This window comes from Antennarius striatus, chromosome 6 (assembly GCF_040054535.1).
Source record: "Antennarius striatus isolate MH-2024 chromosome 6, ASM4005453v1, whole genome shotgun sequence".
Lineage (NCBI taxonomy): Eukaryota > Metazoa > Chordata > Actinopteri > Lophiiformes > Antennariidae > Antennarius > Antennarius striatus.
This window is the reverse complement of record NC_090781.1, coordinates 6,582,755-6,598,715: the sequence shown is the minus strand read 5'-3', so window position 1 is coordinate 6,598,715 and position 15,961 is coordinate 6,582,755. Positions and strand designations below refer to the sequence as shown.

Genomic DNA, 15,961 nt, shown 5'->3' with positions numbered 1-15,961 from the left:
GCAGGTACTTGTGGTGAATGGCAGCAGTTGGAGTAATCAGCAGGGTAAGTGGAAGTTCCTTGATGGACAGCTCCAGGCAGGCACTGGAGCTGGATTGAATGATCTGGGCCTAGGGAAAATAAAACACACAGGACACAGACACACCACACCCATCTCTCCCTCAAACACCCACATGCACATTCACACTTACACACAGTACACGCAAAATACACATGTAGGCATACGTAACAATCACTGCAGAAACTGCACCGATCCATCTGTCGATCTCATGTTCCATTCTTCTCTCACTCGTGAATAAGACCCCAAGATACCTAAACTCCTCCACATTGGGCAAGGACTCTCCACCGACCTGAAGAGGTCACACAACCCTTTTCCTGTCTATAACAAGAAAACACATGCTTTGCTAATAACTCTAGTTTTTCTAGAGGTTCAGCTTTCTCAAAGAAGATCTCCAAGAGCAGACTGTACAGATTTTTCAACAATGAAAATATTCATGTTGACAAGATGGTATGTTTCCTATCAAGAGGTCTTCCAATGGCCAGATACTGGATGGAAATTATTAATCTTCAAGCAAATGTGACACGGGAATTGTCTATGTTCCTCATTGAATTTTGGAAGGGGAAACAACGACTGTGAAAGAAGATATACAGCCAGGGCTATTAATATTAGGATGTCGACATTATTCTCGTCTTTTTGGCACCATACACCACCACAACGGTTTGAAATCAAATGAAGGAGATGTACTTTAACTACAGACTTTCACCTTTAGTTTGAGGGTATTTACATCCAAATCAGGTGAATGGTGTAGAAATTACATCAGTTTATACATGTGCCTCCTACTTTTTAAGGGACCAAAATTCAAACGAAATAATCATAAATCAAACTTTTTAATACTTGGTAATGAATCATTTGTAGTCACTTACAGCCTGAAGTCTCAGTAGCACAGACATCACCAAATGCTGGGTTTCACCCTTGGTGAAACTCTGCCAGGCCTCTACTGCAACTTTCTTCGGTTCCTGCCTGTTTTAGACATTTACCTTTCAGTTTTGTTTTGTTTTCAGCAAGTGAAATTCATGCTTAAGGTGATTGACTTTGCCATTGCATAACATAACATTGCATAACATAACATAACATAATATAACACATCCACCACTCCACATAACATTGCATAACATAACATTCCACTTGCTTGCTTAAAAAAAAACTCTTTTTTTATTTGTTTTGTTTGTTTTTTTGTGTTGTTTTTTGCTGTGTGCCTCAGTTCATTGTCCATCAGCACATTGAAGCGCTGTCCAATGGGTTCTGAAATATTTGGCTGAGTATGAGCTGATAATATTGAGCAAAATAGTTCAGAAGTTTGGATCATGAGCAATTCCTTTCCTTCTCGATGATGCTCTTTTCGTTCAGTCAATCTGATCTTTGTCTCATCTGTCCATAGGATGTTGTTCTAGAACTGTAAAGCCTTTTTTAGATACTGTTTTGGTAAACTCTAATCTGGTCTTCCTGTTTTTGAGGGTCACCAATGGTTTACATCTTGTGGTAAAATCTCTGTATTCATTCTGGAGAAGTCTTCTCTTGATCATTGGCTTTGACACACACACACACCCTACTTCCTGGAGAGCGTTTTTATCCTGCCAACTGTTAAAGGAGTTTTTCTTCAATAGGGAAACAATTATTCTGTCATCCACTACAGCTGTTGTCTGAGGTCTTCTGGTTCTTTTGGTGTTGATGAGCTCACAGCGCAATCTTTCTTCTTAAGAATGTTCCAAACAGTTGATTTGGCTACACCCTATGCTTTTGCTATTTCTCTGATGTCTTTTTATTTTTATTTTGTTTTTCTATCTAATGATGACTAGCTTCACTGATAGTGACTCAAGTATACTTGTGGCTCTTTGGATCTCATATTGAGAGTTGACAGCAACAGTTTCCAAATACAAATGTTTCACCTGGAATCAACTCCAGACCTTTTACCGACTTTATTGATGATAAAATAACAAGGAAATGGTCATGCCTGTCCATGAAATAGGTGTAGGGTCAAGTGTCCCATGGCATTTGGTCGCTTAAACAGCAGGTGGAACATACATAAGCTTGTCATAACTACACTGTTCACCTGATATGGATGTTTGTTTCATTTCAGATCCATTGTGGTGGTGCAAAATGAGAATCATGTCATTTACTGTATGTACCTGACTGAAAATGTGATCTGTGACTTTTAGCGAAATACATTTGAGTATTAACCTCAGTTCTGTGTAAAAGAGCACTTTGAGTTCGTCCTTGTGGCTGTTGTATGTTTATAGACTTAGAGGAGTTTGCCCTGGAGTTTGTTTTATTTTGTTTTTCTTTAAAGGTCCTATATTATGCTTTTTTTAATTGATGTCATTCAGCTGCCAGATGTCCAACTACATCGTATTTGAAATGTCTTGCCCCAAAGTGATCCGTGATCCTCAATATCTTTGATTGAATATTAATAAATTGTCTTCTGCCCCCAAAAGCTGTTTTAATGGGGCGTATCACTCTGTCCAATTACAGAGCACCATTTGTGACTTAAGAAAGGAGAGGATGAATGTGTTTGGACAAAATGAAGATGTCTTGTCTTAAAGAGATGTATTGATGTCAGTGTAAAGTAAGAATGGAAGTATATTGGCAGTGACATGTTTTGGTACATAGCTTGTCTGGATGTAAATGTCTGAGCTCGGAAGGAGGCGCGTGCATCTCAAAAAATCAGGAATACTACAGAACTGGAAGGCTTTGTCCATGAGGAATGGGCTAAGATTCACCAAGAGAGATTGTGTTTGGATAATTATCACATTTCCAACAGTTCATAGCAATAAGGCACCACTGTCTCTACAAATTACTAGAGATGATCAACATTAAAGGGTTGAGTGATGTCAGTAAAAGAATTGTGTGTTGCATTTATGAAATAAGTTGTAAAACAGTTTGTGTGTATGGAACAGTAAATTCAATGTTCTGAATCTGTAACTATATCAATCTTCCCAATTTTACTACAATAGGACATCTTTTTGTCTGTTGGATGCTGTCTTCCTACTAATGTCATTCTTCACATTCACTTACAGAGATTTGTAAACCATTAGCTGGGATCTGTTCCAGTGTGACATATTTAGACTAAAACTATGGTAATACTATTGTGCAAGACACACGCGCCCCACCCCTCCTTTTGACTGCTGCTGGTAACCTACAGCTTGCTTGAGCATTTGATGGCAGCAAGTTTATTTGGTATTCAGCTCCATGAAGTGGGTCACAGTTTCTGACAATAAACCGATTGTACTGCTTTGCTGTGCTTTGCCTGCATCTCACATCTCACCTTCACATCTGCATCAGAGTAAATGTACTTAAAGTTATCCTTGTCTCTCCTGACATTAACAGGGTGTGGTTCATCCACATCTGAAAAACTGATGTTGGGCTGAATTTAGATTCATTTCTTTATTTTTCACATTTCAGATTTTCTCATCCACACACACAGACACACACACGCTAGTCCAAACACAGTAAAAGAGGTACCAAATACATACCAAATAAAAGACCACCAAATGATCTTTTTAGACAATTTTCTCCAAACAACTTAAAGATAGTTACCCATTATTTTATTCACTACGTTCATAATCTGCTAGTCATGTAATGTAAACAGTACAAGTCAAATGTGGAGAGAAGACAAAAACATTTATTAATTGAATGAGGGAGAATGACACAAACTAATAGTAAAAAGGGGCTTGTTGAGTAATTACAAACTCTCTAGGTTGTTCAGTGTCATTTGGCTGAAATTACCAGTACTGCAGTTTCTAGTTGGATTTCTATGAAAAGCAGATGTGAACTTCTCAGGATTATTTGTGGATTGTGTGTGCAAGATAGTCTTCTCTGTCTTGTTCTTCTGCAGAGTCAAATCAGAGTTTGTGTTTATATACAGACAACCAATCAGCGAGTCGCATTGATGACCTCATGTTAGTCTCTAGGGTAGCTTACCTCATACACAAGCCCGTTTCCTCAACATACAAATATGTGGATCACGTATTACATTATAAAACCTGCTGACTCCATGGAGGCTCAGAGGAACTCTGATAATTCATACTCCAGCTTTGTTCTTGACATTTTTTTTTTCTTTTTACCAATTCAGTACATCAGTGTTCTCTACTATGGATATTCACTGTGTCTCTAACCTCCTCCACTTTATTAACACAAGGACACTTCAGAGTTGAAGGTTAGGTTTTTGTATGCAGTCCATGCATGCTGCAGACTTCAGAATTGTCTTCACAATTTTAGCAATTTTAAGGGTTTCAAATCTTTACCTTTCCTCCCACAATCCCCCAGATTTTGGGTTTGGAAACTTCTTCCAGCCTGGAGAACCTCTGGCCACGTGGTGCGGCAGCCCACCTTATGCTGCTCCTGAAGTCTTTGAAGGTCAGCAGTATGAGGGCCCACAGCTAGACATCTGGGTAAGATCAATGACGCAAGGAGCTGAAAATATGTAGTATTAACATGTAACTCGCACATAAGTTACAAAAAACTTACATGTGGGGCACTTTTTTTAAATCTCACATTGGAAGCACAATTGTGTTAATTAAAGGTCAATTGTGCAGGATATCATGCCATCTAGCAGTGAAACGGATGCAGCCAACTGAACACCCATCACTCACTCACTACCATGACATGCCAAGTGTAGAATCAATGTTTGATTTATTTGTTCTGGGCTTGTTGAAACATTATGGTGCACATGGAGAGGAATTATTTTTTCATGTAATTTCTGCACTCATCATATTCCATTTCTGCCCCTGGAAATCCGACACACTAGACTGCTAAATCAGCAGCATTTGTTCCTGTCATGTAGTATAGTATTGCTCTGTTAAACCACAGTTTATAGCCAGGAGTGTCTCATTCACTGGTCTTAGTGTATGCAAAGGTCCTTGTATTTGCTTACCATTACTGTTTTTGAATTCAGGCAATTTGAACCTTATGTATACACCAACCGGACTGACTACCTACCACCATGACCTTGTTTTCTGTGTCTCTCTTCATATTCAGAGTATGGGGGTGGTGCTGTATGTTCTGGTGTGTGGTGCATTGCCCTTTGATGGGCCCAGTCTGCCTGTGCTTCGGCAGAGAGTGCTAGAAGGAAGGTTTCGCATCCCCTACTTCATGACTGAAGGTAAGAAGAGATCAGCTGACATAAACACAAATTAAGAGTAAGTGCAAGTTCTCAGTTATCCAGGTCATAGTTATCCAAAGCTCATCCAAGAGACTGTTCCAAACTGAAGAAGTCTCTTGGATGAGAGACAAAACGTCTTTAAGAACATTCTTAAAGTCCAGTGAATTGATTTAAACAGCTTAAGACAAAATAAAAGTACAATGCCAGCTGTCACTTCTTGGTACTTGTAATTGTTTAAAATTTAAAGGCATTCAGCTCAACCCACAGTTTCTTTCACAATTTAAACTGAAGCTAACTGTGCACTATGGGACAACACATCACACTTGTCTGTGAAAGTCAACGTAAACGTATTTGTGTAAACCAGCATTCTCTTGTGTGGCTGTAACAAACAATGGAGTCATTCTGTAACAAACGAGTATTATACTCAGTTGAAGGGGATAGTGTAGCAGACATGCCTCATTTTGCACAGTCCTCAGGATGATTCAGGTTGGCTAACTTTCTACTGGCAGTAGATTACAGCATGTCCAGAGCTGGAGCTGTTTATGTAACCTGAGAAAGAGTCAATGACACCTTCCAGTAGCCTCTCTCTGAAGATACTGCTTGTATCTTTCTGTCTGACTCACTCTGACACATCTTCAGGGGATGTGGTAAGAGAGCCCATAAGATTTCTATCTTTTCACATCCTTGAACCAGTAAACACATAGGGGTAACATAGGGGAGTCAGCGCCGAGGCCAAACAGTCACTGAGGCCCTCCGCTCCACCCCTATGCACCCCCCGTTCCCTGAACGTGGGGAACAGAATGTGCTGATTTCCTCATCCCCATCTCATCCCTTGTTTTCCTCACCAGCAGATCCTGTGGTACACGGCACAGCCTAGCACCGAACAGTGAACTCATACTACACCTCAGCACTGTTAATGTTATGATCTACTCCCATTTTACACAGTTAATAACTACAGCAGATGTTGGCTTACATCTCTATTACAGTTGCATGTTGTCCAGGTCTGTACAGCAGACCAAATAAGCCAATACTTGATTTTGCATCCATTATCATCAGAAGAAATTTGCTGTCATCACAGAACCCACAGCTCAGCATCTCCTAGCATTCTCTTGATTAATCCATCAATCATCTGGACTGGAGGAACCTTGTGATAGTTCTATGAGCTTAGTTCCGAGAACCCTTATTGTGGTTTGGTTTTATTGTATTAGAAATATAAACGATTGTAGTCATGTAGTCATCTCTGAGCTCATACTTCAGAGCCTTTTAAAAATCCCAGAGCCTAGGCTGCTTGTACTTACCGTACTTAAAAACGGCATGGCTTTTAAAAAGAATTCAAAAAAGCTGTAACTTGTCAGAACAGATTTTAGCATGTTCGCATGCGGTTATGGTGGATATACTTTATATGTTGTATTTTTAAGTAACTGGTAAAATTTGTGAAATAGATTATATTCACTTAGCTTTAGTGCACTACACACTACACTTCAACTTCACTAGGGTGTTCTTGAAGGTTGGTGCAACTCTGTTCCTCTGGGGCATTGCAAGTATTAATTGCCATGGTTCTTTGGTTAGGTCACAGTGGTGTCATGCACTGACGAAGAGTGGATCAATCAGTCGGCCAACCAAGCTAGACAGTTATGCCGTGTCTGCCTTTTAACATAGTCCAAGTGTCCCTGGTGGCTAGAAATGTGAAAAACCATCCATAGCTTTAGCTGTTGCTATAAACATGAACATAGCAACGAACAAATTCTGAGTACCTTCTGAATGCAACGGTGGCTAATAGAAAATCAAAACCAAGCAAAAAGTCAATTTTTTTGTCCCCACTCGTGTCCATTGTTTGGTTAATGCATTCCACAAGATTTCTCTAAAAAAGTTTCACACCTCCATCCTGTCCATCTAAAGTTAGTCCACATTCAGTTAAATCAAAGGAGAATGCAAATCAGTATGGATGACAGCCAGAAAAGCTTTTATTTATCTAACATCTACTGTACAAAAAATAATCGCACATTGATCATATTGAGTTTGAAGTAAAGGTTTGAAATAAACTTGATTTTAATTTGAAATCCCAGCCCTACCTATTTGTGGATATAGATGGAGTGGATAGTTAAGGGGAGCAGGACGTTGCTAATATGTATAGAATATGAAGAATGACACACTTATATTACTAAAATGGCAATGATGTATATCTAACTTTTCTGTTCTTTAAGAAAATAATTTATGGTGATAGATAGATAGATAGATAGATAGATAGATAGATAGATAGATAGATAGATAGATAGATAGATAGATAGATAGATAGATAGATAGATAGACAGATAGTTATTGCATGACCTTGTGATTATTTGATTTTACACCACCACTCAAAAAGAGAACAGAACGTTAAATTGTGAAACAACAATGTTGACAACACTCAGTGTTAGTAATTGGTATTTCCTAAACCTAAAATGAGACAAGAGTTTTGTATATTTTATAAATTATCAATGATTAATCACTTATTTGTGTTCAACTACTGTTTGAGGAAACTAGATTAATTGTACAGCCATTGTTTACAGTAAATTTCACCTGTTTTGCTCCAACTTTAGCAGACGGATATGTGGGTAATGATGTGGGGTGGGTTGGAATGCAGCGTGGGCAGCAGCGGAGCAGACAGGCTTAAGCAGTGCAGCCAGGGGAACTGTAATCCTGTTTAGACCTCAGCTGTGTCTGACGTCAAACTCATCTAACCGCTAACTAGAGGTGAGGAGCTCTCATTAAGAGGGGAGGGAAGTAGAAACTAACGTCAACACTCTTGAGAATACCAAGAAAAGAATTGAGCAGATTTTAAGCATCCAGGAGTTATTTCTGCCCCCAATTCGTCACTTTGATGGTGGTTTGAAATGCTGTGATTGAGTGTGTTTCATCAAAGCCTCTATATGAAGTACGCAGCATCACTAACATTAAGCAAACTGCTCTTCTTAAATTTTTCCTAACTATGGAGAACCAACCCACTGACATTATTGTTTCCAACCCTTGCAGACTGTGAGCACCTGATCCGTCGGATGTTGGTCCTCGACCCATCGAAGCGTCTGTCTGTGGCCCAGATCAAAGAGCACAAATGGATGGCTCCTTACGTTCCCGTACAGAGGCCTGTTCTGCACCAACAACCTCTATCTGCTGAGGGTGAGGTGGGCGTGGGAGAGTACAGCGAACAGGTCCTTCGCCTCATGCACAGCCTCGGCATTGACCAGCACAAGACAATCGAGGTGAGCATTAAAGTGCCGGGAGGAATTGACTTTATTCGTCCGAAGGGACTATGAACGTTTGCTATTTTAAGAGTCGAGCATCAGACTGTCGCAAGACAGCATTTAGTCAGACTGTACATACGCAGTACTTATTCCTCAAGCTGATGGACGTACAAAAAGATGCAAGATGGATACAGATATGTCAAATCAAGCCCTACGTCTTGTGGCACATTTAGTCATTAGTGGGGTGTTCACTGTGGTGAATGCTGTCTTCCATGCTTAAGATAAGGGCAAAGAATCATTTTATTGAATATTTTGTCTGGATTACAGACAGGTTTTTTTAAAGGTGATTACAGTGGGTTACAACCGATCATTTATACATAAATAAGAAAAAAAAGCCATGGAGAAAAAAAATGAAGGATAAAATCATGATAAAAATTTTGCAAATATAGATTTTTTTTTTTTCATTATTCACTCTGAATTACACCAGTGTCATAAATGATTATAAAATGAAATAAATATTTGTCAACCTACCCTCCAGTCTCTGCAAAACAAAAGCTATAACCACTTTGCTGCTATCTACTACCTGCTTGTGGAGCGACTGAAGGCCCATCGCTGCAGCTTCCCTGTGGAACAGCGGCTTGACGCCCGCCAGCGTCGACCCAGCACCATCGCTGAACAGACTGTTGTCAAGGTAGGATTCTGAAAAGGAGGTTGTGAATGGCAGGAACAGAAATTGCGTCTGCGGTTTCCTGATCAAAGCTCAGTTATTCATACCTGCACCTGTGACCAAACAGCTGGACCGCCGCAGCCCATTCATGTATTCATCTTCACCGGCCCTCTCCTGGCCTTTCCTGCCCAGCATTGATCTTATTTTGTCTCCTTCAGTTATATTATTAATTATATTCTTTTATTTACCCACAACCTTTTCTTAGCGGTAATGTGAATTGTTCAAGTCAAATTCACCACAGCTCAGTCACAACTGCATTCTAATCAGTGGGGTTGTTTAGCATTAACTATGAACTGGAGGAGGTTTTTTGACATCATGTCAAAGTACTTTCTGTGTTTTTTCCCACTGTACAGTCGACCAGTGGTTCGGCCCAGGTGGGTTTGGTCCCGCAAGGCGTTCGTTTGTTGCGCTCTCCAGCTCTGCCCCAAGACTCACCAGCTTTCAACTTCCCCCAAGCTGCATGTTCCCTGGAGCAGAATTTCATGGTGGAGGACGTCAATACGCCCAAAGTATGTACATAACTAAAAAAAAAACAGGAATGCACAAGATATTCATGCTGGAGATTCAGGACTCTTGAGTCTCTTTATTTGTACATTTATCTGCTCCCCTCATATGACTGCTCACTCACATTGTTTTTTCTTATGGAGGTTATAGCTGTAATGGTCATAATCGGTTTTCACAAGTATGTCCTGAGAAGCGATGCCAACAAGCTTGACAATGATTTGCTTTGATAAGCATTCCCCCTGACTGTAAATCAGATGTGTGTGTGCGTGTGTGTGTGTGTGTGTACTGACTTGCCCCCTCAACCTGCCAGAGTGCAGCTGACTTCTTTTCTTATGTAAGAACTCAGCCAGCCCTCACATCACAGACAGGACAGCTGCCTAGTCAGACAGACACACACACACACATACACACACACACACACACTCTTTGCTCTCCCTGTTTCCCTGTTCATCTGTGCCAACCAACCACCTTTTCTGCCAACATGTTGAACTGACCAACTATCGGAGAAGACAGACAACAGTAGTCTGAAACGATGATCTCACACATTTATAAGAATCCACTCATGTTGGCTTTATTCAAGATTTCTTTTCCATCCTACTCCTGTTCAGAATCCAATAAAAAGTCTAGTGTATATTGCGTTATATACACACATATATGTGTGTGTGTGTGTGTGCGTGTGCGTCTGCACAGCGTGTTGTGATGTGTGTCAGTGTGTGTTTCTGCAGTAACCACAGAGAGACAGTTTGTGCTATCTGTGTGAATGGAGCCTGGTTATGTAAGCAGTCCTGTGATGATGATGTGACCTAATGCAAAGCTGAGTGAACACACATGGACAGGAAGCTGCTGTGCTGCTCCAGCAATTTGGCCGCTGTGACCTCCCTACCCGTCATCCAGCAGTTCATCTATCTCAGCTTCTCACTGTCCTGTTCTTCCTCAGTTCCATCTCTCTCTCTCTCTCTCTCTCTCTCCCTCTCTCTCTCTCTCTCTCTCTCTCTCTCTCTCTCTCTCTCTCTCTCTCTCTCTCTCCCTCTCTCTCTCTCTCTCACGCCTCCATCTTTTAACATCATTCGCCCTTCATGAACTGTGCTGCCTTCCATCATCTGTTTTCTTTTTATTCACTTTTTTAAGGTGTGGATGGGTGTGTGTCAGTTGACTGGCAGCATTCCTATCCTACAAAAAACAGATGGGGAATTGGGCAAAGTTGATTTTTTTAAGCCAAAACCAGACTTTTGTCGTTACCGCAATCACTCATGTAAATGCCTTGTGTGTGTGTGTGTGTGTGTGTGTGTGTGTGTGTGTGTGTGTGTGTGTGTGTGTGTGTGTGTGTGTGTGTGTGTGTGTGTGTGTGTGTGTGTGTGTGTGTGTGTGTGTGTGTGTGTGTGTGTGTGTGTGTGTGTGTGTGTGTGTGTGTGTGTGTGTGTGTGTGTGTGTGTGTGTGTTCTGGTCACACAGCACTTTCAGTCAAAGCTCACTTCCTGGGCCTGCATTCCTTTATCCCCACCCTCTACCTCTGGGCCAACACACACAGGCCTGTCCTCATGCTGTAATAAACACACACAAAGTATGAAAACAACTGGGGGGAATTCAGCAAGGAAAAGAACCAGTTGTCAGTCTGCATCAAAGTGATCCAGAGGAAATGTATATTGTGTACAGACAGTGTGTGTGTACGATGCCTGGTGTCATTAACAATGTGTCCTGGCCTCCTGGTCCTTCCTGACCATCGTCAATTTTGGATATATGTTTATTGTTCCTTCTTTCTTTGCCATTTACCCCCCACCCCCACCCCACTTAGGTGAACGGCTGCCTGCTGGACCCTCTGCCTCCGCCCACTGTCCTCCGCAAGTCCTCCACCTCATCGCCAAGCAACATGATGGAGACATCGATTGACGAGGGCATCGAGACCGAGGAGCCTGACACCGAGGACGACCCCCCCCACCTGCTCTCTGCCTACCAGACAACTCGCTTTGGCCAGCGGCGACACACCCTTTCTGAAGTGACCAACCAGCCTGGACTTTCAAACCAAGGTGTGGCATCACCAGATTAAACATAGTCCTATATTCTGTGAACTCCATCATGTCATCATCTTGAAATTTAATGACAACAATTTTGCCACAGGTAAATTGTTCACTCTGGGACACAACCCCTCCATGGGCAGCGTAGACTCAGACATTGGCTACGACATGGGTTCAATGCACAGTGACCTTGGCCTGCTAGAGGATCCACCCTCTCTCAGTGAAGTGGTACCAACCAATAGCTCTGCCCCTGGCATCAGCCCCTCACCTTTCATGAGTCCTCGGCCCACCAACCCTGCAATGGCTGCCCTGACATCCCAGCATAGGGAGACACACAACCGCTCTCCCATCAGCTTCAGAGAAGGACGACGTGCCTCTGACACCTCCCTCACTCAAGGTCAGAACAACTTGTTTTTTTTATATAATTTTACAGTTTCCAGTATACAGGCAGCCTACATTTGGGGGATGGTCTCCTTATGCAGAAAGCCATTCTGCCACCTCAACAGATTGTTCCACTGCTTGCGTTGTGTGACAGCTGTTCAGTGCTGTAAAAATGAATTTAATGGCAGGAGACTGCAAAAAAGGTCAGTTGAGTGCCGAGTGTCAATGACAAGCAAATCCGCCTTCAACAGGACTTGCACTGGTTTCACACAGTCAAGTCACTGCTGCACGTGTGGAAAAAGAAAAAGAAAAGTTGCTAAAAAACCTTGACGTCTTTGATTTCAGATGGAGCTGTGGAAAACTTGACAAATAGCCACAGGTGATGTTACTTTTGTCGGTGTTTGTTAGACGACGAGAAAACAGACATGCAGCTCATCAGTGCCATGTAGCCCTGTCCTCTGCCTTTTATGGTAGCACCTCAAACCAATAATATTTGCTATCAACTTTGGTGATCGTTTTTAAAACATTTTTTATTCCACATAAATAATTCCACATTACGCACAGGATGTCATTGCTGAATTCTGACTGACACATTTGTCATTTTCACATCCTGCACCCTCATTGTGTAAGTTGCAAATGTGCTTATGCATCTGTGGGCGTACTGGTTTTTGATGAAGGGTGATGAGACATTCTTTGCACCTTGGTATCTAGAGACAGTACAAAGTATTCCTTTGCGCTTATGCAGTCAAGTCAATTTTTTAATGGGACAGAGAATTGGGAGAAGACAGAGACAGATGGTGCGTCGTCGGGGACCACCATCACCTTGAAAAATAGTAAATGGACAGGACTATATACAGCAGGTTTTATGACATATGTCACATTCAGCCATTTGCACACAAATTCATACACTTGTGGCAGAGGCTTCCATGTAATGTGCCCTCCTCTTCATCAGGAGCAGTATAGGGCAGCTTATTCAAAGCATCCCATAATATTTCTATACGCCCCCATTCACACATATTAACACAGATGGGATAGCCATCGGGACCAGTTTGGACTTCAGGATCTTACCCAAGGTCACTTTGACGAGCAGCCAGGATCCACAAAGTGCTGCAACACCAGTCAAGAGGAGAAGCACTGATCCTAGTGACGCACCCAGACATCCTTGTTGCAGCTGCTCCCTTACAAATATAAATTCATGTATATGCAATGCATGGTGGATAAAAGTGACTAATTCTCAATCTGTCATTTGTACCCCCTCCTTTTCACACCTTTTTTCCCTCGTTTTTCTCCCCTGCCTGTTCCCTTCTCTCATCCTCTCCACTCCCTGTGACAACTTCAACAGCGGTGATTCACGTCATGAATCACAGACAGATATTTGACGGTTGTCAACCCACATCTCTCTCTCTCTCTCTGGCCCTTTTATTCCTCTATTCATCTGTTTTTCACTCATTTTTTTTCTTCTGTGCTTCTCATTCTTTGTTTTCTTTGTCTTTTTAAAGTTTTAGTCTGCAGTGGGTAATATTTGTCTCTACTCCAAATTAAGGAGAAAAAAAATCACACAAACGAGTATTTCGGAACCTTTTATCTCCTTTTCTCCTTTTTTCTCCTTAACATTATTCTGTTTAGTGGCTGTGACTGACTCAAGTTTAAACTGTAACCTTAGTTTAAGTACCTAACCCTTCACTGACAGCCTGAACTGTGTGCTCCCATTTGGTATTTGCAGTTATTTATACATAAATTTTCCGTAATCCTCTTTGGAGAGTGTTGATGCTGTGAATTCTTTTTGCGTCAGACGGCTCTTTTTTTTTTAATAACACCCACCATCATGGTAAGTCCTGTCAATCACAGCCACAGCTTATCACCAGTGGATGGGAGTCACTTGCTGTTGTACAGACACATACACACACTTTTTTTTTCAAGAGGAAGTAAAAGATCTGTCTAAGCACGCAAATCTGTTAAAATCCTTATTCCCTTAGGCAAATTTGTCCTTCTACCTGGCAGGTATGGCATACCAAGATGTTGATTAAATAACGCTTTTTATTACAAGGGTGTGCTTTGGACTGGCCACAATAAAGGTCACTCTAAAGTGTGCAGGTTTATCACAATGACACTTATATTAAACATTTTGAAAGAGTGTATTTATCATGCTTCCTGCATAAATGTCCACCAGAATTGTGGCCCATGAATTTAACTTTCATTTCATCACCGTAAAGCATGTCTAACGTTGTGTCAGAGAATTTGGAATTGGATCCAGCCTGACTCAAACCCACTGACCTTGCGTAGCCATGCCAGCACATGACCACCACATTTGGCTTCTTCACCTACATAATTGTCTGAGGCCAGACTCCTTCACAGCAAATAATAAGAACTGGTTTGTACAACCACAGGATATTTGGTCAAACTGCTCTCGTGCATGTCCGTCAATCTCACTGGGTCTTACCCTGAAGCTATCCATTGTCCTAACAGACTTAAAAAGGGCCGATGCTCATATATATGACACTTCTGAAGAGTGTTCTCTTCATGGATGAGTCTCAGTTTACACTGGACCAGACAGATTGTAAACTGCACATGGTGGAGTAGTTTACTCATGTAACACTGTAAACAGCACGCAATGGTGGTGGTGTGGTTGTGGAATAGGTGTGTTTAAGCTGCAAACAAAACCAGGCTTCTTGTATTGGTTCTTTCCACCGCCATAACGCTGTAGTGATGCGATCGTGTGTGGAGCCCTGTTATATCAGTGTGAACACAGCTGCTGTCAGCTGGAGAGTCCTGGTTCTTACATGACCATCAATACCCACCAGACCTGACCTGTATCAATTGATTCTGATGATCTGGATCAGCAGTAACATTTTCCTGTTCCTGATCAAATCAACAACTTTTTCTACAACTTTTGAAGAATAGTGGCATGGCACACCACAGACTAATCGACAACTTGATCTGACCCACACACCAATATAATTAGCATAGCCATGTGATGTTCAGGCTTTGGTGGAGAATAAATGCCTCATTTTCCCACACAGTAGACAGTTTTCACTCACCAATCCAATTCAAACCTCTCCATTAACGTAGTTCAACCCTCATCTTGTCAGGTCTGTGAGGTTGATTTGTTATCTTGGTTATGACAATTGCTCACTTACAGAAATTTAAGGTCTTGTGCACAAATCTGAATTCTTTCACTTTCATTTGTAAAAGAAATTGGAGCCAAATGTGTATTGTGTCATATAGGCAGATAGAAGTTTGATAATGTCAGCAATGATTAACCCTGATATTCTGTGAGGAATCATGAAGAAGCAGTTGCTGAGAATGTGAGTTTATATTGTCTGGATCTGTTTGTGCTCTCAGGTATGGTTGCATTTCGGCAGCATCTCCAGAACTTGGCGAGGACCAAAGGCATCCTGGAGCTTAACAAAGTTCAGATGCTTGTTGAGCAAATGGGATCAGGAGAAGGGGCCGCCATGGGTCCCATGGGACCACAGCACCACTTGCACAACCTCCTGGAGGTCAGTCCTACCACGTGGTCACACTAAATCATGCACATATTCTTTACTTGCCAACTTCCCAAACCTGTTCTGAGCCCCAGTCCCGCTACTGTCATCAAACCAGTATTGCCCTAAAAATAGAATGAGCCCAGTTTGTTGTGTATCCCCAGGAGAGGTCGCCCATTGTGGCTTGTTTACTGTCTCCCATCCCCCTGGGACATGAAGCTTGGAGCTCAGGCCAAATTGAATTCGACCATTGTTGAGTTGGTCAGACCTAACTGTTGAAGTGACTGCCACTCAGTAGCCCCAAGCTGCAAGCAAACAAGAAGAGGGAACACAAACAGTAAAAATGAGACGCTCACATAAACACACTGCAAGGAAAACCATTTTAGGAGATATGCAACAGCTTCCCTATCCAAAACAAACAAACAAACTGAAATGTAGAAGCAGACAAGATCTAGTAGCTTTCCGTTTGTCCA

At 41.7% G+C, this 15,961-nt stretch overlaps 1 protein-coding gene across 2 annotated transcripts in view; it reads left to right on the top strand.

Annotated features, from left to right (window-relative positions):
• The window catches only part of sik2b (salt-inducible kinase 2b), a 44,409-nt gene that overhangs the window by 21,607 nt on the left and 6,841 nt on the right, over positions 1–15,961 (top strand). For both annotated transcript variants that reach the window (XM_068317300.1, XM_068317299.1), the window contains exons 5-12: positions 4,324–4,448; positions 5,035–5,158; positions 8,171–8,397; positions 8,918–9,070; positions 9,460–9,615; positions 11,403–11,634; positions 11,726–12,019; positions 15,346–15,503. In XM_068317300.1, the coding sequence (XP_068173401.1) occupies positions 4,324–4,448; positions 5,035–5,158; positions 8,171–8,397; positions 8,918–9,070; positions 9,460–9,615; positions 11,403–11,634; positions 11,726–12,019; positions 15,346–15,503 (1,469 nt within the window). The remainder of the gene's footprint in view (positions 1–4,323; positions 4,449–5,034; positions 5,159–8,170; positions 8,398–8,917; positions 9,071–9,459; positions 9,616–11,402; positions 11,635–11,725; positions 12,020–15,345; positions 15,504–15,961) is intronic.